Raw genomic sequence first — 22741 nt, 5'->3', positions numbered from 1 at the left:
CTGCAAGAGAGCAAGGGGAGAAAGCTGCTGGTGGGAGTAGGGCGAGCATCACCCTTTGGGGGAGAGTGTGACGTGGGGTCACTTTTGGGGGGAAAGTGGGACGTGGGTTCACTTTTGGGGGGAAAGTGGGACGTGGGGTCACCCTTTGGGGGAAAGTGTGACGTGGGGTCACTTTAGGGGGGGAAAACGGGACGTGGGTGCTCACGGACCCCCGTGAGGACCGATGGCAGAGGCACCCCACCAGCACCACCCCGGGGCCCGGGGCAGGGCCGTGCTCCGAAGGGCGGCCCGGGGCGGAGCGGGGCGGCCAGGCCCGGCCCGGCCCGGCCCGGGGCGGAGCGGAGCGGGGCGGGAGCCGGCTGGGGCTCGGGGCTCGGGGCTCGGGGCTCGCGGCTCGGGGAGCGGCCATGGGGAAGCTGCTGGCGGTGGCTCTCGTCGGGATGGCGGCAGCCCTGGCGGCGGAGCGGCTGCTGGCCTTTCGGTGAGGGCCGGGCGGGGGGGGGGGGTGCGGCCTGGGGAGCTGCGGGCCGCCGGGCACGGCCCCTCAGCGGGGGCACGGCTGCTGCGGCCGCCGGTGGCACCGGGAGCGGGGCTGAAGGGAGCTCTTGGGTTATTTTCCTCTGGTTGACACAGCCCCTGTGTGGGTGAGGTCTCCTCTGACCTCTGCGGACCTCTGTGGTCCTGAGGTTGGAGTTGGATGATCTTGGAGGTCCCTTCCGACCCATTGTATCTATGCTGCTATGCCCTCCAGCTCTCTGAGCCATACGCCTGCGGTAATTGCAGCTAGTTGCAGAAGGAGGTGCGCAGTCCCTGCAGCCAGGACCCCCCCAGGCACAGGTGTGTGTGCACCTTGCGCTAAGTCCGCGACTGCTGGCACCATGCAGTGACCGTGGGGATGCCCCTCTCCCAGTCCCAAGAGCAAACGCAATACCGGGAATCTGGTAAAGCCAGGTGTCCTGTTAAAAGCAGGGTCCCCCAGCGTCTGTGGCACTCTGTGGGTTTTCCTGCAAGTGGTGTTTTCAGCAGGCTGCGGCAGAGCAGCAGCCGTAGGGCAGGCAGGGAGCTGGGCAGCGTGCGGCTTCTGATAACGGCGTGCCCTGCAATCGTGGAGGCACAGCCTCAAGAGGAGAGCTGTTGGAGTCCCGAATTCTCCTGGCCTCCCTGCTACCCACCCCCACCCAGAAGGCAGGAATCCAGCAAAGCCCTTTTGCTCTTCGTGAGAGTTGGGTATATTGTGTCTACATAGTATGACACAAAAATCCCTGAAATGCTCAAAAGATAAGGCTTGAAGAACTGTTACAAGCCCTACAGACCTAATTCTTCTTAAATCGGGGTTGTTTATGCATCTGTTATGTTGCTGATAGCTGCAAAATGGTCTTGAGTAAGACTTGCTCAGTGGAAAAGAAATTCGTGTGTGTTACTGACTGAAGTGACACAGATTCTCCTATTGACAATTTGGAGTTGCTAATTCTTCCCTGAAGAAAGCCCTTATCAAATCTATAAAATCCGAGTGTGAATTATACCGTATTGCTGGTTTCCTCAGAAGAAGATACATATATGACGTTGTTCATATATACATGAACACAATGTTCCTATGTGTATGTATATACGGGCATATATGGATTGTATATATATGAACAATATCTATATGACCAGTATCTGTTGTTCATATATGTACACAAAGTTATCATTTCATAACGCTCTGTACTGATACAGCCCTCAGCTTGCGTACTGCTCAAAACAGCAGCGTGCTTCCAGAAAGATGCTGGCGGTTTGAAGAGAACTGGGAGCAAAACCAACAATTGGAGGTGATTTTCAGTCCTGTCAGGAAAAGGAAAGTTTTGGGACTGCTTAGTGTAGAGAAGAGAAGTGAAAGAGAGAGAGGTCTTTGAATATGTAAGAGGCCGCTGCTCAAGGAGGGGGAATGCCTGCTGCGTGCGTCTCACAAAGCGGGACAGGAGGTGGAGGACTGAAACTGGAACAAGGAAGCGGGTGGGGAGAGGTGCCAAGCACTGGGGTGGCACCAGCTGGCAGAACTCCTGCTTTTCTTGAAGCTGCATCCCCCCCCCCAGTCTGCACGTCCGATGTGTTTTTGGAAGGCCAGCTAGCTATCTAGGCCATCTGGCTTAGTAGCCAAGGCTGCCGGAGCTAGATAAACTGACACAGTTTGAAAAAGCCTCTGTATGTGCTGCAGGCTTGTGACCAGTGTCCTTTTGAATTACTCTCATTCCAGTTCACAAAGTGTTTCCCTGGGAATGCCGTCGGGATATCATCATCTCTGCCTGGCTGCTGGCTGGGTTCCTGCTGTGCTTTTGGCGCTGCGGGGCTCGCAGACCGCTTGGGGAAAACTCTTGCAAACGGGAAAGGGAGAAGTCCCAGGCAAGCAGCAGTGCAAATGCTGGGTGTGATCGGCCCAAGCCAGGGCACGGCTCTGCAGGGGACACCGGGGGCAAGCGTGGCTAGATTTTGCTGTGGGATCTTTGCATTCAGAGTGTCCTGTGCTTGGAGCAAGTACGTCCTCAACAGGACCGCACAGCACGCGTGCAAAGAAGGATGCATTATTAGATGTTAGTCTAAAAGCTTTTTAAGATGAGGGGACAGGGAAATTAATCCTGAAAGTCCTACTTCCAAGTCCCACTTGTTAGGACATGAGCAAGCCTGCCTTGCAACAACACTGTTGCTGCTTTTGGATGTAGAATAAGAAATGGAGCGAGTAGCTGCTGGTGGCCTGGCCACCAGACGTAGCCGGAGGTTGGGGTAGAAGGTTGCCCTCTCCTCATCGGAAACGCTGGTCCTGACTGCAGGCTGCTGCTAGGCTTAGGTGGCTGAAACCTGAAGAAAGCGTGGCCGACCCTTGAATTATTTTGTCATTTTAGCTGTGGTGGGTGGCACAAGCTCATGAAAGCTCGTGAAACTCCTGAAGTGGGTCAAGCTCCTGGAGATACTCAGTTTAGGAGAATCATTTAATCTCTGGAAGTCTGTAACCACTGTGGTGGTTTGGAGCAATTGTTGTTGTCAGGTCTGGGTTTTGCTTATTCAGTAATTTGCATCTGATTCATCGCTGAGATATGGCAGGCAATAAACTAAAGACACACAAGGAGTGTTACTTTTTTTAGAAGTGGCTGTGTGCTGTCAACCTGCTCTTTTCCCTTGCAGGAACAGACTCAATGCTGCACGGGAAATCGACCCTGTAACCCTCCCGAATTGCCAGCTCATAAAAGGGATTGGTATGTATTCAAAACCGCCGAGTCCACTGCTTTTGTCTGGTCTTATTCTGAAACAGGTTGTTGAAGGCAGCTTCTCAGCCTGATCCTGAAAGCGCATTTGACTTTCAGACACACTTTGCTGCTTGGGCTTTCAGGGTAGGGAGAAGCCACAGGGAGAAAATTATACCGAAAAACTAGTTTGTTTGGCATCCTGCTTTTTGTCATCGGCATTTAAAGCTTCTGTTCCTTTTTTTTTTTTTTTTAATTTTATTTTTTAGATAACAAGTACCTTGCAAACGCAGCTCCTTTGCTAAGTCACTGAGTTTATTTGGCATTCAGATGAGGGTGTGCTGGCTGGTGGGGCAGGTGCCTTCAGGTGGCTGTCAGCTGGTGACAGCTCTAAGACAGGCCACGCTGCGGGGGTGGAAGCCTTCAGACAACTCCCCAGGCATGCGGTGAAGGAGCTGCCCGCCTGCTCCGTGCCAGCCAGGGGCCCCTGGCTCAGCTCCTCATTTTGGGGACGTTTAGGATAGGACAGTGCAAACGGCAGACGGAGTTCAGCGCAGCCGCACAAAGTAGCTGTGTGGTTTCAAAGACCAAGGGGTCATATTTGTCATCTTAGTCTGGTTTGTGAAGAGGTTCAACAGAGCAGCTGGAATGTTGACTTTGTACTTCAGGTCATGTGTTTAACACATGGGAATGTTTCTAACTTTTTTTTCCTTCTCCCGTTCGTATAACCCCAGTATAAAACTGATAGCTTTAAACATGCCGTCCATCTCCCTTTCCCCCAAATTCTACTTTTTAAACTTGATAGAGCCTTAATGGCTTCTTTTTCCCCCTTCCGTAGTATTTTCAGAAATGTCTTACGTTCTGTTGAAATTTGCATGGATTTTGCATGGGTGATAAAGTCTTTGGACGAGACTTAAGAGCCTCACCTTTCAGCTTGCTGAGTCACTGTGTTGATTTCGTCAGTCTTGCCTCTTCCTCACGTCAGGAACATCTTTGTAAAGTCACGTTACTGCAGTGAATGAGCGTGTACAGAGTTCCTTCGCCTGGGGTTATGTGCAGAAGAAGTCATTAGAAACTGCAATGGAAAAAAAACTTTCCAGGTCTTCAAGATTGAGCTGTAACTTACTCAAAGAAGACTCAGGATAGTGCTTGTTTGATGATGATTTGTATGTACATCACTTCTGAGCAATTATTTTAAGCACATCACTATCTCTATTGTACAAGACCTTTGCAAAATGCTTGCTCAGTTGAGGAAGGGGAGAGAGCTGGAAATCACAGCCGTAGTTTTGTTTAATTTCCAAACAATATCTCATTTTTGGTGCCTGACATTTACATGGGGATTAGGTGAATTCTGAGAACCCAACTCTCCTTGGAGGCTGCAGCAGACCAATTTACAGGGCTTCATTTCTGCTTCTCCACGGGCTCCTAAAACACCGGCCCTTCACACGGAGCCGCGCGCCTCGCCTTGGCTCCGCTCTGTCGTTTGCTGCTCTTCAGAAAAATCAAAAGACGAAGCTCGCTCAGCAGGTCCGATGTGGTGGAGACGGAAACAACAAAGGGGTTGCTGCAGATTTAAAAGTTTGCATGTCCATGCAAATGTCTTCTGAGATTCGTTTCATGTGACCGGGAGGGCTAAATTACTCGGGGAGACCGAGGAGCCCTAGCATCAAGGTGCTGCATAGGTAGCGCTGCTCAAACCAGGGCTTTTCCCCAGATCTGGACGTTTGCTCACGTGGGTGGCTTTGTTTGAGATGTCTTTGTACCTGTGCGTCTCGGTCCTCCTGGGCCTTTGTCCTTTAAGATCCTATGATACACTTGGCTAAACAGTCTGTCTTTATTTTAATCTTTAAAATAGCCCTCGTAGCCTCTTAAGTGGGACATGGGTAATGGGCTGGCTCAGCTCTGGGCAAAACAACCTTCGACTATCCGCCGTGTACGTGGAAGCACAGGCATCTGGTGCAGTCTATTGCAATTACTTGGAAAGCGACGTGTCAGTAGTAAAGGAAGCAAACCTGGAGTAACTGGAAAAATTCTCTAGTGGACCCTTTTATTTCTGCGCAACTTCATCCTGCTTTCTCTCTCTTTCTACAGACTTTGATCTGTTCTGCTTTTCAAATATTGTGCAATATAAGCAAAGATGCAAACATTGAGCAAAGAAACAAAAAAAAAATGTGGCTCATCCTAAAGCTCATTCACAAATAGGCAGAAAGGGATAGATTTGTTGAATAAACACTGTCTTCTGAATTTTCTGGGTGTCTAATCACGTTGCTGGTTTATAATAAGCTAACCGTTTGCCCCGAAGTAATTCCTGAAGTTCAAGAAGTGACCGCATAAACTGCTGGAGAAACTTGCATTTTGGAATGACGCCTGGGATACGGGCATGCTATCTGCTTCCTTTGGGACACCAAACTCATCTTTTTTTTGCTAGATGCATCAGCAGAACACCGCGTACTACGATAAAATAAAGAACAGAATAAATCTTGCTTCTAGGATAGACAGCAACTTTCCTTGGTATCTTGATTTAAAAAAAAACCCAGCCCTACCTATTCCGATATTCTGGTGGACAAGCCCTCGGCGTGGCACAGCTGGGCACTGTGTTGCCCAAACTTCAGCTGTTTTTGACACCTAACAGGTCAGTTCCTCTCCCTTCTTCCACAGGTGCCAGTGAGGGCAGACCCTCCCATCACATCCCCCCGGGGTCCCCGCAGCTCTGTCTCCCTCTCCAGCTCCTGCAGGGTGCTGCTGAGCGAGCTTTTTCCTGCTTTTCCAGCCGTGCTCGCCCTCTGCCACAGGCGCCAGGAGCCCAGGAGTGCCCAGAATTTGCTTTGCTCCGCAGTTTCTAGGCGGCAGTGAGTGCTTCTGCAATTCCTAAGCAGCAGGGCAGTGCTCTCGCTTCGCTCCTCTCCCGGCCCAAATTTGCGCTTTTTAACCACCCACTGCCAGTGAGCTCTCTTGTCTCCGTGCTTGGCAGCGTCTCGTTCAGAGGAAATAAATTACACCTCACGCTATTTGCTCGCTCACCAGCGTGGTCTGCCAGCAAACGCTGTCTGTCTAGCTCATGTCACCACGAGCCTCTTGACATTTATCCATGTTATCTCTGCAGCAATCCCCGCAAGTGGGGGATTGCCACCAGCCCCGTTTTATAAACGGGTCCAGGCTTGTGGAGCCCAAGAGCTGGGGCGAAGAAAAGGAGCTCGTTGCTTAAACCAGCACGTCAGTAGAGCTGAACATTCAGATTTTGGTTGGGAAATGCAGGCTCTAAACATCTCTGTGCCCGCTGCCTCCCAGCCCAGTCGAAATCCAGGACCAGCCGGGAGGTGGGGAGATGGGCTGGCTCCCCACACAGCATGGCTCGGGACCTTTGGCTCTTAAGAAGGCAGCGATCTTCAGCTTGTCAGTGCAGTGGGGGGCGCGGGGGGTCGTGAGGCTGTCCCCATCCCTTGTCCCTCCAGGGGAAGTCGCGACACTGTCTCCCCAGGGTGCTTCTGGCACTTGCCTGGACGGGTGAGCTCGGGGACCCAGTTCCTCCCTGGGTAAATTACAGCCTGGCCGGATTGCTGCTGGGACAATGAGGACTCGCGCGCAGCCAAGCTCTTTGCTCCCTGGAGCAACAGAGCTCCAAAGTCCGTGTCACCAGCCCTCCGTGTCTCGCTCCGCTGCAGGCAGCCCCTGCAGGACTGCAGGACGTGGCTTGGGAAGTCATGAGGCTGGGATGGCCCCGGTGTGTCGTGATAATGTGGGGCAGGGGAGGATGTGATGGTGTGACCCACGGGGTGCGGCTGGCCCCTGGAGCACAGCTCGTCGGGAGCTCTGCTTGTGCTGCTGATTTGCCGGGAGCACTGAGAGGATGGGATGGCAAACGTGCTCCTGAATCGGACTAAAGCTCTGTGGAGAGCACTTGATCAAAGCCTGAAATTGCTTTAGTGCTCTTACTGAAGGGCTTTTATTTTCTTTTTTTTCGTAGCAGGGAAAAATATTGCAGGGGCTGCAGGAACTGGCGATACTGGAAGTGATTACCCACAGTTAAAAATGCGGTCTGCCTATTCAAGTCCTTAGCTGTTAAAGATAGAGCGGGTTCTCTGCCAGTCGAGAGCTTTAACTAAATATTTGGCTATTCGTCTCAACAAAGTGTCCCAGCCCAGCCACAAGAATCGGCGTGCAGAATTCCCTGGGTTGCCTGGTGTGAGCACGGGGGCCGAGTGATTCCCGCAGCCCTGCCCGGCAGCCCCTTCATCTGCAACCTGCACCAAGCGCTTGCTGCAGAGCTGAACATCCCACATTGCCCGGGGGCTGCGGCACTGGGGGCACCCCAAAGCCTCTGGGGAGAGGTGGTGACCCCAGGGCTGTCGCCGGACCAGGAGTGCTGCTCTTGCTTTTAATACCCTGCTGAATTTTTCCGCTGAGCTTTATCTGTTGTGCAGCTGCACCAGAAAGTGGCATTCGTGTGAGCTGGGATTGTGCTAAATGGGAGTTGGGTTTTTTTTTGTTTTTTTTTGTTTTTTTTTTCAGCGGAGAATTGTTAAGTTGTTTTCTCTTTCTTGCAGAAAGGGGCTCGGAAGACATCGACATCCTTCCTAACGGACTGGCTTTCATCAGCTCCGTAAGTGCCCGCGTACCCTCTCTGCGCCTGCGTCCTTGTCTGCAGAGGGAAGAGGTGAAACCCGCAGCACGGGCTCCTTTTCTGCCTCCCCTGGCTGGCTCCTTGGGAACTGCCCGGTCTTGAGTCGGCTTCCCCAACGTTTCCTTCTGCTTGAGCAAGTGCATTTCTCAACACAGAAGTGCTGGTGGCGGCTCTCATGCGTGTATCCCACTGCACTTGTGTAACCCTGAATTTCTTTCATGCTGCTTGCTTGAAATGTTGAAATGTCAGCCTCTCCCTTGCTGAAAAGGTGTGTCAGCTCCCTATCATCTTAAAAAAACCCACTCGAAACACAGATTTTGTGTGCTGGTTTTGTTGTTCCTGATTGTTTCTTTTAGCCTCTAGGCTATAGTTTCTGAAGCTTTTCTTCAGAATCAGGAGGCCCAGGGATTATTTTCTAAAACAAAAGCTGTTTTTTTTTTTTTTTTTTTTGGATTTACGTGCTCTGGGGACACGCAGAGAACAGTATCATTGCAAAATTCATGGCAGAAATTGTGAGCTGCCACAGAACTGCCACTCACTGTGGCTTTCGTGCCACCACAGGGTAGATGCTGGTGCCCTGTCCCCAGCAGCGTGGCTCCCTCGGCCCTGTGACTTCAGGGTGCACGGGGGGAGCAGAGCCTGTCCCTCTCCCTGCATTGCGGCACGGTGGGTTAGAGCAGAAGGCAAGGCTGATGCACGCTTGCAAGCCCAAGCAACGCTCCAGTGTTTTCAGCCTTGCGGTGCTCCTCGTACTTGTCATCCAAAAACGATTTCTTATATTTTGATTTTACAGGGTTTGAAATACCCAGGATTAAAGAGCTTCGCACCAGACAAACCAGGTGAAATATTTTTGATGGATTTGAATGAAGACAAGCCCAGAGCAGTTGAACTGAGAATCAGCCGTGGGTTTGACCTGGCATCCTTTAACCCTCATGGGATCAGTACTTACATAGACAAAGGTAAAGAGAGCTTTGACGTGAGATGGTATTAAATCTCAGCCTAAAGAGCAACGGAATCCCTTTGGGGTCTTGCATTGTAGTCCCAATAGCCTGCGTGCACTTGGTGGGGAACAAAAAGGTTTTCAGGCATTTGGTCTTTTGGGGTTCTTTTCTAGAGGTCGGCTGCAAACTGCCTTTGCATGCGGTCTCAGCCTGTCTGAGACAGAAAGCTGCCCTGTATATTGAAAGGGAAGAAAACACGAGAGATGTTTCAAGAGTTGTAAGCCACACGAGGTTTATTTTGCCAGTTTACATCTGTCTCACCCTCGGGTTCAAGGGCTTTCAGGCGACACATGCTTCACTGACTAGCAGTGACCAGACAAGAGGCAGCGAGTGCTCTCCAGTGACAGGCCATGGCCACCACTAGAAGATCCCTTATGCTCTCCGTCCTCTCTTTTTCCCCTGTCCTTTCACTGAGGCTTTTAGCAAGGCGATTAGAAGTCCTGCAAATGCTAAGAGAAAGAGACTCGTTCCTGCAGCTTCACCTGCATACAAAGGCAGGTACCCTTTACGTGAAGCGCTACTGGAGAAATTGGTTGGCAGATAATTTAGGGTCTCACCTGCAGAGGGACTGCAGCTTTACAGGGAGTACAAGACAAGGCTTGAGGGCAGCTTTCTCAGGTGAGGTGGATAAACCAAAGCGCCCAAATTTGCTAGGGTTCCAGCCCTCCTTCCCAGCAAGCTGTGGCTATTTCATATAAGCAGTCACTGTGGGGCATCAGATTGCAAAACCCAGTGGCCTGGGCACAGAGATGGTGCCCTTACTTAATTTCTCCCTTGGTAAAAATAGGAAAAATCTAGTTTATATGGCAGTGCTCCATAGGGTGAGCCCAGTCAAAGGGTAGCTGGAGATCTGGATCCAGTTGCAGTGGCATCCTGTATTGCTTTGTTACCCGTCATTCTGCTTCTGAAGAGCCGGGGGGAAATGCACCAAAACCAAACCCAAAGTGTTCCATACTGGTGTTGCAGAGATCTAGTGAAATTCATCCTTTTTCCATTTCCTTCTTTTAAGACGACACCGTGTACCTCTTTGTTGTGAATCACCCACACCAGAAGAGCACAGTAGAAGTGTTTAAATTTGTAGAAGATGACAATTCTCTTGTACATCTGAAAGCCATTCGACATGACCTTCTGACAAGGTACTGGAGCCAAATACAGTCTTCCCCCAGAAGAACAGTAAAATCCAATGTAGGATGATTTTGGTTTTAGAGTATTATTAATACGAAATATTTTCTCTTTAATCAGCTTTCTGGTTCCTCTTATTGATTACTTGTTATCCTTACCATTAAAAACCGTGTTCCTCCAGTCTCTTCTATAATGACATTTTTAATAGTTGTACCACTAAATCACTCGTAAGCTCCACTGCGACTGATGCCAGTGAATTAGCTTGGTTTGGCACTCACTTCCTCTCTCATGTAACCCAGTCTCAGCTGATTGCAGATAGGAATCTTCAGATACTCTATTATTCTGAATTTGCGGTGTTGTAAAAATAAGCATACTTTTAGCTATTTCTTTTTTCATTTCTTTTTGCATACAGAATTTTCTTGGTCTGCACTAATGCAAAATGACTGTAAGATAAAGGTAGCCTGAAAGATAAAGTTGTCACAACTCCTACTGTTTTTTTCTGGTTTCCAGCTGAATGTAATCAAAAGAGAGAAAAAACGCTTTGGGCTTGTAGACAGGTAGCCAGATCTCCAGTTTATGTCCTACCATCCTGGTCAGGTTTCAGCACTGCATAGTTCTGGACATTTTCCCTTTCCCTTTCCCTTTCCCTTTCCCTTTCCCTTTCCCTTTCCCTTTCCCTTTCCCTTTCCCTTTCCCTTTCCCTTTCCCTTTCCCTTTCCCTTTCCCTTTCCCTTTCCCTCTCATTTTCTCATTTTCTCATTTTCTCATTTTCTCTCTCTTTTTTTTTTTCAGTGTGAATGATATAGTGGCTGTGGGGCCAGACAGCTTCTATGCTACCAACGATCACTACTTCTCCGACTTCATCTTGATGTTCTTGGAGATGTTCTTGGGTTTAACCTGGTCAAATGTTGTTTACTACAGTCCAAAAGAAGTTAAAGAAGTAGCAGCTGGGTTTTATTCAGCCAATGGAATTAACATTTCACCTGATAAAAAGTAAGTTTCTCCTTGCCTCAGATTTTGTTCAATCAGACACAAGAATGCTGAAATCCTACTCGGGGCACACAGGACCTCCGTGGTCAGTGGCTAAACTGGCTCATACAAGGCAAGGTGCTACCTGTAAAAGATAAGCGATGCAAAGGGTTTGTAGAACAGAAGTCAAATGTCTTTAACTGCACGCAGTGTTTCCTGCTCTGCGTGGTGGTTTGTCTACAATTGGAGCAAAAGCCGTTCCATTTTAACCGGCCGATACAGAAGTTTGTGCATATTGCTTGCAAGGATCAATGGGGCAGAATTTCTGAAAGCGAGGAATGCTCTGCAGTCCTGAAGTTTGTACCCTGGGTTAGCCAGTCGTGTGGCTTAGACGGGTGGCCTTAAATTAAAAAAATAATAATAAAAAAATAGATCTGGGGATATGACAAACCCAGGCCTGCTTCAGCGTCATAATGGAAGAATTGGCACAGCGTGAAGCTACGTTAGTGTCTCAGCAGGCTGGCTTTGGTTCAGTGCACTCTGGCCTGCTTGAAATTTCTATTACTATGCGAGGACTGTGAGCTGGCATTCCCTGCAGGAGGAGCTGGGTTTACACGTGAGGAAGTGACTGTTTTTGGGGGTCTGCTTACTCATGCACATTGCTAAGAGGTGCTTTCTTTTGAAGGTACATCTATGTTGCAGATATATTAGATCATAAAGTCCATGTTATGGAAAAGCATGCTAACTGGAATTTAACCCATGTGAAGGTAAGGTGCTGCTGTTCCCAAAAAAGAGCTACGTGCAGGTTTCAGACAGATTAGTCCCCATGAGGCTTCACCTCTCAACCTGCTCACGTGTGAAGTTCTGATCTGGAACAGCTCCTGCCGCGGGTTGGTGCCCCGCTGCAGAGCTGCAGGTCTTCACCAGCAGGTCCCACCAGCAGCAGAGAGGGATCCTGGAGTGCTGCTAGAGCCATGGTGGAAAGCTGCCTCGGGCAGCGTGGGTGAATCCACCAAGCACAAATAAAACCAACACCAGAATGTCTTGAAGGCAGCTGAAGGGGAAAGCTCAGAGCAGCAAGCGGGCTCCCAGCTCGGAGGAGGGGATAAAGCACACTGGGTGGGGGGAGACGGCCCTAGGGGAGGAGAGAATGAAAAGAAATCAGCCTAGGTTGTGTGCAATGAGAGTCATGGATAAGCCTGTTGATAATGACTGAAAATAAGACAGGCTTATACTTTGCATCCAGAACTTCTGATAGATTTAGCGTCTCTCTCGTTTTCTCTCTGTGTTGGATAGACCCTGCAGCTGGACACTCTCGTCGATAACTTGTCTGTCGACCCTGACACTGGGGACATCTGGACAGGATGTCATCCCAATGGGATGAAGCTCTTCTACAATGATCCAGAAAATCTTCCTGCCTCTGAGGTGCCTTTTGGGAGATGTCGTTGGTCTCTGGGCTATGTCTGTGCCAGAAAGTGGCAATGTCCATATCATCCTGGTTTAACTTAACATAGAAACACTGCCTGGCCGGCCTCTGTGAAGGCAAAGAAAGACCACGCTGGCTCCCAGCTGAGAGCTTCTGCTCTCACATGGGAAACCTGAGCAGCACTCCCTCAGTTTACAAACACCGATTCAGACCCTTTTGAGACAACAGAATAATTTCCACTTAGCAGTTCAGTCAGTCTGGACTCCTTAGGCTGCTTTCTGTGCAGCTGTGGTGGCGCGATCAGGTTTTGATGAACTGTGTTAATTACTGAGCCAGCACCTCTTTGCCAAAGGAAAGCACTGACTGAGCGCAAAGCAGGGCCAGAAGCGTTCTCTCTGGAATGATTTGTCTGTGCAAGTGCTGCTCATCAGCAGGTGACACTGCAGCAGTCCTTCTTCCCACTGCAGTCCTTCTTCCCTCTGCAACCAGCGAGGCCCTGCCAGCGGAGCGCTAGCGGCGGGGCTTGCAGGTGCTGCTGGCCGGACGTTTGGCTTTAGAGCTGTCTGATGCTCCCCATAAGACACTTGTCAAAATTATCCCGTTCAGTAGCAGTAGATTTAGGATAGAGGGCAGTTGTTTACTCTGGAAAAAGAACCCGTGGCCCTGTCACAGGGTGAAACTGCTGCCGTACGCAGCAGCTGATCCAGCTAATTTATTTAAGTTAATGTCCGGATGTTCCCTCTGCCCTCGGGGGGGATTTCCACCCGCAGCACTCTCAGTAGACGTGTCCCCCTCCTCCGGCAGGTCCTGCGCATCCAGAACATCCTCTCGGAGGAGCCGGCGGTGACGCGCGTGTACGCCGACGATGGCTCCGTGCTGCAGGGCAGCTCGGTGGCATCCGTCCACGATGGAAAGCTGCTCATCGGCACCGTCTTCCACAGAGCCCTGTACTGTGAGCTATAGCGGGTAAGAGCTGTCACAGGGCGAAGGATTTAGTTCCTTGTGAACTCACCTAGTTTGTGCTAGATTTCCTAAGGATGAGACTGTTCCAATAAACGTTAACCAGAGCCATGGAAATGCATTGTAGCCTTCCTCTCCGGAAGGAGCGTTTTACATAGCAGTAAAGGAGATGGAACTGAAGGTGAGAAACCAGCTTCTATTTAGAGTGGAGTACCTCATAACAGTAACAAAGGGTAAAGCAGAAGGTCAAATTCAGATGACAAATGACTGAAACCATCAGACTTCGAATTGTCTGTTGCGACTGGATTTCTGGGTTTTGTCTGAGAAAATCGGTGTTGTTAATGAGAATTACTAATGACCAGTCTGGTGTGCTTTCTTGTCACTGACCCTGGCCTTTCCTAGGGACTGTGCTAGGGGTTCTTTTTCTAAGCCTTCCTGATCCGGGCTTTCCCTAACACTTCAGAAATCAGTGGAAGGAGAATAAATGATATTTTAGGCTCACTTCTTCCCTCTTCCCCTTTTAAACCATTTCCTAACATTACTTCACTTTCATGAGTCTTACTCCTGCTGAGAAAAGAGGGGGCATCGCTCTGGAGTGGTTTCTTACTGAGCCTTCCAGAGGGAGCTTAAAGAAGACTGTTTTTTTCTTAAGGAGCAGGAAACAAGTCCCAAAGACCTCCAGTGAAAAGCACATTGGCTGTCATTGTCTGTCACAGCACAGGGAGCCTTCGCGGGCGCTTTGCCACAGTGACTGCCACCAGGCGTGGGTTGTGCCTGTCCTGTGCCGAGCTCCAGGCGGTGCGGAGCTGATTTCAGCACGGCTGGGCACCCGCTCCACAGTCACCCATCGGCACTTACCAGCAGCATTGTACTCTGCCCTGCTAAAGGACCTAGCTGGGTTTCCATCCACTGATGTTTTGAGGGTGGTGGTGGTTGGTCGTCGTTTTCAATAAACAGAATTAAGCGTCCTCTGCAGCTGGAAACCAGTTCCGTGCTTTGCAGCGCGCACTGCGGGACGCCGGTCCTGGCGAAGCCACCATCTGAACCACTGCTTGCCTGCCTGCCCCTGAGCGAGCCCTGCTTGCCTTAGCGCGGCTGGCCTCGCACACCGAGCAGCTCCTGCAGCTCCTTGTCCCACCTCCGATCGCTGCTGCTGCCTTGTGAAGGACACCTATTTGCAACTGCTGGGCTTGCCCCTCTGCTGCCCGGCACTGCCGGCGCAGGGAGCTGTGCCTACGAGGCGCTCTGCGTCCCACCCGCAGCGTCCCACCTGCAGCAGCCCTGCCCAGCGGGTGCTGCAGGGGCCTGGTGGTGGCTAGGGGTGGGGACGGGCGCTTCGGGCTGTCGGGACGCAGCAGGACGCCCTCCCCTCTCGGGCACAGCGCTGCGTGAGTCGCTCGGCGCACAGACTGTGCCCGCAGCTCCTCTCCAGCAACGTCCAGCCCTAACCCGGGGAGCTGAGCGCTGCCCAGGGGCTGCCGTCTGCCTCTGGAGGCTTCGGTAACCGGGGACTGGTCCAGCTGCAGGGCTTCAAGTTGTTTGCTCGCCACAGCGTGCAGAAGGCTGATCAAGTGCCCCTCCACTGCACAGAACTGGCCCCAGATGAGGACGACTTTGTCTCATTCTTTGCAGGACTCGGCTTTAGCACCAGCCAACAGCACCACGTGCTCAGCAATGTCATTTACCGCAGCTCTGCCTTTGCTGCTCCTTCCTTAGCCATTTCTCTCCCCACAGGATATTTTCAATTTCCCTGGGAAGCGGCGTGCTTTCCTGCAGGGACCTGCGGCCACTTCCAGCGCTGAGGAACACACGGTGTTCCCGGAGCAAAGCAGCAGGACTGATCTGAAGGAAGGGCTCACAAGAAAGAGAGGCTGGGCTATTAACTCACTAGTGATTAGCCATCAACATCTTGAGCTAGCTTTGTAAAATGATTACTTTGTTTGTGTCACTATTTGTTCTCAAGTTCGAAGCGGTGGTAAGAGCTGAAACACCGACTAGTCACTGTTTTGGGACTACATTTATGCTAACCCTAACCATAACCCTAAGCCTAACCCTAAAACTAACAGCCCTACCCCTAACCCTAACCCAGGCATTTCAGAAGCCAGCCTGCAGGTATCGGTGACAACCTGTACCAACTACGAGGACACAGGCGTGATGGCTGCAGGCTCAGGATGCTGCTGAGCAGACACATTTTACACGCAAGTTTTGGACTTAGAGCCTCAATGCTGTAATGTACCTATTTTAACTAAGTTCATCTGGTTTTATGGGTTAGGCATGCTTTTATCTTCCTGCAGGTGGTGGCCGTATCAGCAGAAGGAAACGTTTGTGATTCAGCCACGGGGAAACCCAGGCTGGGTTAGGAGGCTTCCCATCCAGATTAAGGGCCGAGTACTTGGCCTAGATTCGGCCAGCTGTAAATCCTAGGGGCTGTAGTCACTAGACAAATCGGACAGTCAGTGCCCTCCTAATTTAATGCGTTACTAAAACAGAATAAATAAAAATACAGACTTGATACCATGTCCAGCAGGTGAACTGTACTTTGACTATGTAGAACATCCATTACCGCTAACCTACACTTGAGAGTAACATGTTCAATAAACCAAAACTAACGCAGTTTTAAAGACAAACATCGGCCAGCATCAGTGTGAAGGCGGCCTATTCGTACATCAACCTGCGGCAAGACTGGATGTACATTTCATCTGCATATTCAGATTAAAAACGCCATTATCTTTCCTTACCGTATTTTTTTTAACCTCATTTAACATAATTACAAACTGTACATGATCCAACCTGATGCCTGCGAATCACAGCCCTCTGGCCAGGAGCTGGGATTACAGCAATCTTCGGCAGCGACCAGAAAGGAGGAAGGAGCAAGTGGGGCAAGGCTCCCCCGCTGCGAACCCGGCACGTGCAGCAGCAGCTGCCCTCCCGTGCTTACCATTTATTGTGTCTTCCGAAACAACCAACAACTGGGCAGGAAAGTGAGGACTCGGAACAAATTCTAATAAAGATTCAGGATTTCTCATTTTATTGCATTCGTTGTCTAACAACAATAATACTCATTGGCAAGAAATTTATTTACACTAACAAATTAACTTCAAACCACAAGGCTTTGCTGTTTGTATTTAAACTGTAAGAAAACAAAGGGCCACCATGATGTTTTGTTTTGATGTCTCCAAATAACTAAATATTAAAGAAAATTGTTTCGGGGAAAACTCAACAATCTATAGAAGTTCTTATTAACCAAGCACAAGGGAACAAGCTCAGACATGGCACTACTGCGTCTTTCATGCAGATGATTAGACACCAAGATGTACAAACGGAAAGTTCAGGATCAACATGCACTTCATATACATTTAACCTCTTTAAAAAAACAACAGAAAAAGGAAAAAATCTGAAGCGCAACCACCTCTTCGACCGTAGAAAAAGAAACAACGTAAGAAGCCAATTTTTACAGTGAGCACAGTGCATTTTAGACCCACCTCTGTCAAACCATTGCTTAACGCCTGCGGCAGAAGCACCGGTCCCACCGCCCCTTGCAACAGGAAGCGCGCTTTATAATGAGGGATTGGAGGGCTCAGTGTCACGGTGATGGTGTCACAGCTTCGAAAAATCACAGTCCTACAGGTGGAGAAGCTACAGTAAGACACGCGGAGGAGGTTAACGAAAGGGACTCTGCAATCCCGCCGTCAACTGCGATGCCTGGGTACGTCACGTTGGGTGTCACGCACAGCCCCGCTCAGAAACGAGCTGCTGAAAGCGCGCCAACAGAAACCAAAGTCAGGTTTAGAAAATACGAAGATGGGTTTTTGTTCCCAGAATAGTAACACGGACACATCAGTCTCGCCAAGCTCCCCCTCACCACAAAACCACCCCAAGGCCAACAAACAGGAAGACCTCCAGAGGAGCGCCATGGGGATGGTTTTAACAGAACTCCATAATCTCGCCATCTGCTAAATACTGGAGACCCTACAAAAAACACAAGGGAAGCTCAGGGCGAAGGCTTCACTCCTCCGCATCCCCTCCAGCCCCGCAGCTCCCAGCTGGTGGTGAAGGGGCTGCATGGGTAGCGATGGCCGGACCTGTGCGCCTACACACACAAAGCCACGTGCACCTATTTCAGGAGAAATCAAGCCACAAACAACCCGAATGTTTCATTTCTAGAAAGACCAATTCATTTCCTTATTTTCAGCCACTACCAAAACGAAACTGAACCTGAACCGTTCAGCTCCTCTGTGCACTTTGCCCAACTCAACTGCTAAGGACTCACAAGTTAATTAAGCATGTGCCTGCTTCTTTCAAACGTTTATTTATTTATTTTCAGTGTTTTGGCCCATGACACAGTTTCCTGAGGTTTTAAAGTGAGGGAGAGCGTGGGATCAGGGAAATACAACTGAAAGGGTCCAGCCCCTCTGCCACTGGGTTTGATGATACCGCAGGGGAAGTGGCCACACCTAAAAAGAGCCAGATCCGGTTTTGCTTTTCCTTTGTAAACACACGGCTAAACAATTAACACATGACTTCATTCCTGCAAGCTTCCCTTAAATTTCAGTACTGATAAACAGTACGGGCTGCACTGCAGGGTCTTTAAGGAGCTACATCTACGTGCAAACCCTTTTGGTTTTCCATGTTGAGCTGGTGCCTACAGTGCCGCTTCTTGGCTATACACGGCACTTCTTGGCCATGCACAACTAAGTAAGGATCCTTCACCTTCCTACTGTACAACTGGCTTCTGCACTAGTAACAAGTGGCATTTCTTTCCCTGGCTTTGCATGGAACAGAATTAACTCTCCAAAATCGCTACGCAACATCGCCCACTTCTTGCTTGCCGGCACGTGAGCCAGAAGGTGGAGGGGGAGCAGCTCAGGAGGCCAGGAGGCTCTGATGGAAGTGATGCAGCTGAAGTATCCCGGTGCTGGGTGTCAAGCACCTCTGAATGTCAATGAGAATGGAGGACTGGCAAGCCTCAGAGGCAAGCTGCTCAGTAATTCTAAAACTCAGCTTTTTAGTGCTGGTTTTGTTCCACTATGAGATTTTAGCCTGTGATCTACAACAGGCTCTGCTCACAGCAAGCACCACCGGTCCTGCTCAGATGGGGGAAATGCAAATGGAACAGCCTGGGCTCCTTCCTCACCTCCTGCCTCCTGGTCCTGATCTGCCCAGGCAAACGGACACCTAATTGGGAGTTTTAACTCACATCAGATGGCTGCAGGCACCCCACGTAGGAAAAACTAGATGGAAGCAAGTCACACCAGTATGTCCGGGAGATCTGGATACAGCAAAGAGCCACCGTGCTCTCCTCAGCCTCAGCGCGGGACTTCAGGAATAAGGCGCCCTGCCTTGTCGCATCTCCTATTTCTCCTTTCCAAAGCTCCACGCCCAGCTAACTCCCTTCTGCACTGCGGGCTGTGCCTGCTCCCTGCCAGGCTCAGTACATGCATGTCCACAGACTGGCAAGGTGCAGCACCGTAAGCACAGCCAGCGCTCACAGTGGCCCCACTGTGCAGAAGCCGACTTCTCCAGGCAGCTGCGTTGCCCCGCTGGGCAGCTGACACAGGGACACGGCTAACGCGAGCCGCCTGCACAGCACTCTGAAGTCAGCCCGTCCAGAACAGCTTTAACTCCAGAAATAAACGGGCGAAAGTAGGCTACAGTTACATCTGCAGGTGAACCCAGAGAAAAACTCTTTCCAGTCATTTAGCGTGGAGCATTTGTCTCTTCTTAATATCCCCACACACAAACCATTAGGCTGACTTAGCACTGGTTTACAGGAAATTAAGTTGACAATGATGAGACATCCTCATCTTCTGCTTCGTGTATGTCATTACACAACACAAGGGGAGGAAATGCAACGCAACTTTAAAGATCCTAGAGAACAGGAATAAAAGTTTCAAACTGCACCAGTCTTTATGTCTGTAATCTGGTGACATTTCTGCATGTCCCCAAAATGTTACCATACTTAGTAAAAGGAACCGCGTAAATCTCTGTTATCACAGAAAGAGGAACATACTCTTGACATTGCTTGGTTTCTTTTGGTTTTTATGTGTTGATCAAGATGCATTTTATGGTTTTATTTTAAATTAAAGCTACTGCTTTTTAAGTTAGTTTTTTTTTTTTTTTTTTTCAATCAGAGACTAACAAAGTAAAATTACCACAAAGCAATAAAACCCACCGGATACTTAAAGGACTTAAGTCGAATTAGTTATTCTGCAGAATAAGAGCTTGATTTACAAAGAAATTAATGAGAAACTGTTCTAAGCAGCAAGAAGGAAAACTCCATGTATATGCCGAGCAGTCTGCTCAGGTTCCTAGGAAAACAGAGAACACAGAACAGGAACACCACCATAGATTACTGCATACAACCACTTAAACATTATAATGTAAACATAATTTAAAATCATCGAATGCATTTTATCAACGTTGTATTTAAAATATTAAATTTCCAGTTTCTTCCAGGTAACTTCTCTTGAATGTAAATTCAAAACCTCCTAAAATAACAGAATGCGAGTTTTATGAGGCTGTTAAACATCTGTATATTTTTTCTCCAACGAAGAGTGCAGAAAGATTCATTTCAATGCGGAATTCTTGTTAGCAGGTGTATTTTTTTTGCCAGTGGTCTATCTCAAGAAAAATATCACAAGCCTTTAGAAATATTATGAAGTATCTCTTACGGTAGTTTCATTTTTGTATTTGAATAGAGCATACATCATAAAGTTGTAGAAATTGGATTTGGAAGGAAAAATAAAGCTAAGACTAAATAGATCTGTTGTGCATTAGTTTTGAATGAACTAGGCTCTGTCAGCTGACAGAGCATTTTACACATCAAAGAAATTATTACGATCAAAGACATTTAACTCTAAACATTGCACCCCAACTGTTTCAAATCTGAGCTTCAGAGAACTCGACAGACACAGATCTGAATGCCATAAAGTACAGAGCAGAAGAGAAGCCAAGCCAAACTAAACAAACATTTTCTTCCAAAGAGTTCACTGTTGGCATTTTTTAGGCTGGCAATTGTTATGTTCAAATTTGTAACTGTGCATCAACGTCTTAAACAATTCACGTGTTACCATGATTAACTAGATGGAGACTGCAACTCGCAGGATGCACAAAAGGAAAGTGATTTTTTCAAATACAAATGCTGCTGCATAGTTAGCTTTGACTAAAAGCAGTAATGTAACACCTTCAGCTTCTTGTTGTAGATATTTGCCAGTTGTCTTTCCATTCCTTTCAAGAAATACTGAATATTTTAATACTGCTCTTAAGAGGCAGTAACATTATCCACTGCTTCTGTCACAGTCAAAACTACTCAGCAGGCTTCGCCAATGGACTCACAGACTGGGATAATAGAAACCTCTGACATATGTAACAAGACCACTGTTAAACCATCCAAATATTCTGCAGCCTACGCTTCAAAATTCATGTTTTGTTAGGGATATTCTTTAAACACATCAATCAAAATAGTTAATACATGGCAGCTTTGGATTTAGTAACCTTCACCTCCAGGGCAGCATTGATCTTAACAGCAATGTACAGAATTTAGTTTTAGCCAGAATCCCTCTTCTTCCTCTTCTTAAAGTGCACTTCTGTAAAAACTGAAAGTCTTTAGCAGACTCTGATAATGTTTCCAATGACAGCTTCATAACAGCACAGCACAAAACTTACACTTCCAATACTTATTGGAGAATGCGTCTGAAGATGTGGTGTTTTTCTTGGAAAAAAATACAAAACAAAACAAAATAAGCCCAGTTTCCTGTTCAAAATACATGAAAAAGAAAGCGGAGTGTGCTATAAGAAAGTTGCCTACACACTGGGAGCACAAAGAAATTTATACAGATCTATATGCTGTGCTCTAGTTAGAAATTCATCCTTGCTCAGATACCTAAAGGATAAATGTTATCCTCAGATTTCTGTGTAAACCCACATAATCATTTAAGGCTTTGCCTCCTTCCTCGATTAACTATTGTACAGTTAAGAGAAAGAGTTTCACCTCCTGTCTTTTACCCAGGGGGGATGTCAACTCTTCTGTCTTTATCTCCAGTGTATATTAAGAAGTCACGGAACAGTTGTGTATCCAGAGCAGTGTCGCTTCAAGGTACTGATGCAAGACGAAACTTACTCCAGTAGACGGAACTGAGTATCAAAACCCGGCAGAGAAGCTGAAGTTCCAGTTAGAAAGTTAGGTCAGCTCCTGTCAGGCAGAGAATGACTCCTTTTACCCAGCTGAATAAGCGTTCACTGATTGCTTTGACTGGCCATCGTGTTCAGAAGAGGGGAAGCAGTGGACCATGCTCCTCAGCATCATGCTGGTTATTGAAGTGACCAAACACACAGAGCTCAATAGAAAAGAGTAGTTTGGAAGGAAACACCGCCACACAAATATGAAATCTGTTAGTTGTCAACAGCAACAAAACGAACCGAGGGGCTGGGACTGTTTAACATGGCAACAACAACGAGCGTGAACTGGATATGCGGGAAAATAAAACTACACAATATAAAGTTCCCTAGTCGTTCTATTTATAGCCCCATTTCCCTGTACACACTCGTGTAATGAATGCAAGAAAGCTGAAGGGGCAACAGAGTGGATATGAGTTTCTCTTCCCCCGAAGTGCCTCCACATCACTAACTCAGCAGCACTTCTGCTCATCACTGCTCATTAGTGCCCTCTGTTGCATCTGATGAACACTTGTCTGTTTTCTTCGATTTCCTCTGCAGTTGCTCTTGCTCCTTCTTTCGAAGCTTTTCCCTTTGCTTTTCCATTTTCTCTTGAGCTTTGCGAGCCTTCTCCAGGGATGCTTTCATTTCCTTTAGCTTTTTTTTAACGATTGCTCTGTCCTGGGAAGATGTCATACCAAGAGCCTGAGATGGGGAAAACAAAATTAAAAAAGAAAGAGATTTTCATATTGTTTAATCTCTCATCAAATTTATCATATTCTAATGATAACAACTCTTCTCAGGTAGAAGAATATCACAATTAAGCAAATTTGAGATATAGTCAGATACATTACTGAAGTGAAAGTAATAACATTTTACACCTGTACTACTTTCCATGCTTTCCACTTCTACAATATTAAAGAATTAGATCTCATTGTAGCCAAAATTCTGTTATATTCATTTCTTTGATCAAACGAGACAAAGAAATATTAAAGCATTTGCCTGAAGTCATCGAAGTCTACACAGAACAAGACTTCCCAATTCCCACGGCTGTGTCTTAGTGAGAAGCTCACTTGCTGTCTTCTAAAAACCCTAGTTAGTGAAATTTCAGAAACACCAACCTTTGACTTTCAGATATGCTGAGCCTCCCACAACTCCTTCCTGTAGTCATTTTTGACAACACCAAGCTCATATTTTCACTACAAGAACCAATGCATACTTTATACATCAAAACTGTATTTAGTTCTAAGACAGTACAATTGGTACCCAGCCT

General features: G+C 48.1%; 2 protein-coding genes across 5 annotated transcripts in view; one reads left to right on the top strand and one right to left on the bottom strand.

Annotated features, from left to right (window-relative positions):
• The first annotated feature begins 337 nt into the window (after nt 1–337).
• Nucleotides 338–14297, top strand: LOC118247450 (serum paraoxonase/arylesterase 2). Of its 2 annotated transcripts, XM_035545443.2 has the most exons (10): nt 338–481; nt 3157–3227; nt 7760–7815; nt 8630–8795; nt 9847–9973; nt 10752–10952; nt 11614–11695; nt 12225–12353; nt 13159–13320; nt 13967–14297. In XM_035545443.2, the coding sequence occupies exons 1-9, from the start codon at nt 408–410 to the stop codon at nt 13315–13317; spliced, it is 1065 nt and encodes a 354-aa protein (XP_035401336.1). In that variant the 5' UTR covers nt 338–407; the 3' UTR covers nt 13318–13320; nt 13967–14297. The 2 variants fall into 2 exon arrangements, with proteins under 2 accessions (XP_035401336.1, XP_035401335.1); XM_035545442.2 differs by having other exon boundaries at nt 13159–14297.
• A 4873-nt stretch (nt 14298–19170) lies between these two features.
• The window catches only part of PPP1R9A (protein phosphatase 1 regulatory subunit 9A), a 182818-nt gene continuing 179247 nt past the window's right edge, over nt 19171–22741 (bottom strand). For 2 of the 3 annotated variants that reach the window (XM_050708478.1, XM_035545441.2), the window contains one exon: nt 19426–22173. In XM_050708478.1, coding sequence (XP_050564435.1) covers nt 21961–22173 — 213 coding nt within the window. In that variant the 3' untranslated portion in view covers nt 19426–21960. Of the gene's footprint in view, nt 22174–22741 lie in introns of all 3 variants that reach the window. The other variant, XM_035545440.2, reaches the window with a different exon arrangement.

This window comes from Cygnus atratus, chromosome 2, assembly GCF_013377495.2.
Source record: "Cygnus atratus isolate AKBS03 ecotype Queensland, Australia chromosome 2, CAtr_DNAZoo_HiC_assembly, whole genome shotgun sequence".
In the NCBI taxonomy this organism is placed as follows: domain Eukaryota; kingdom Metazoa; phylum Chordata; class Aves; order Anseriformes; family Anatidae; genus Cygnus; species Cygnus atratus.
Note: the sequence above shows the minus strand (reverse complement) of the source record. Positions and strands in the feature narration are given on the sequence as shown.

Coding starts and splice junctions, on each gene's coding strand:
- LOC118247450 (XM_035545443.2), top strand. CDS start 408: ATGGGGAAGCTGCTGGCGGTGGCTCTCGTCGGGATGGCGGCAGCCCTG. Junction 3,228..7,759: donor CCAGCTCATAAAAGGGATTG/GTATGTATTCAA, acceptor TCTTTCTTGCAG/AAAGGGGCTCGGAAGACATC. Junction 9,974..10,751: donor CGACATGACCTTCTGACAAG/GTACTGGAGCCA, acceptor TTTTTTTTTCAG/TGTGAATGATATAGTGGCTG.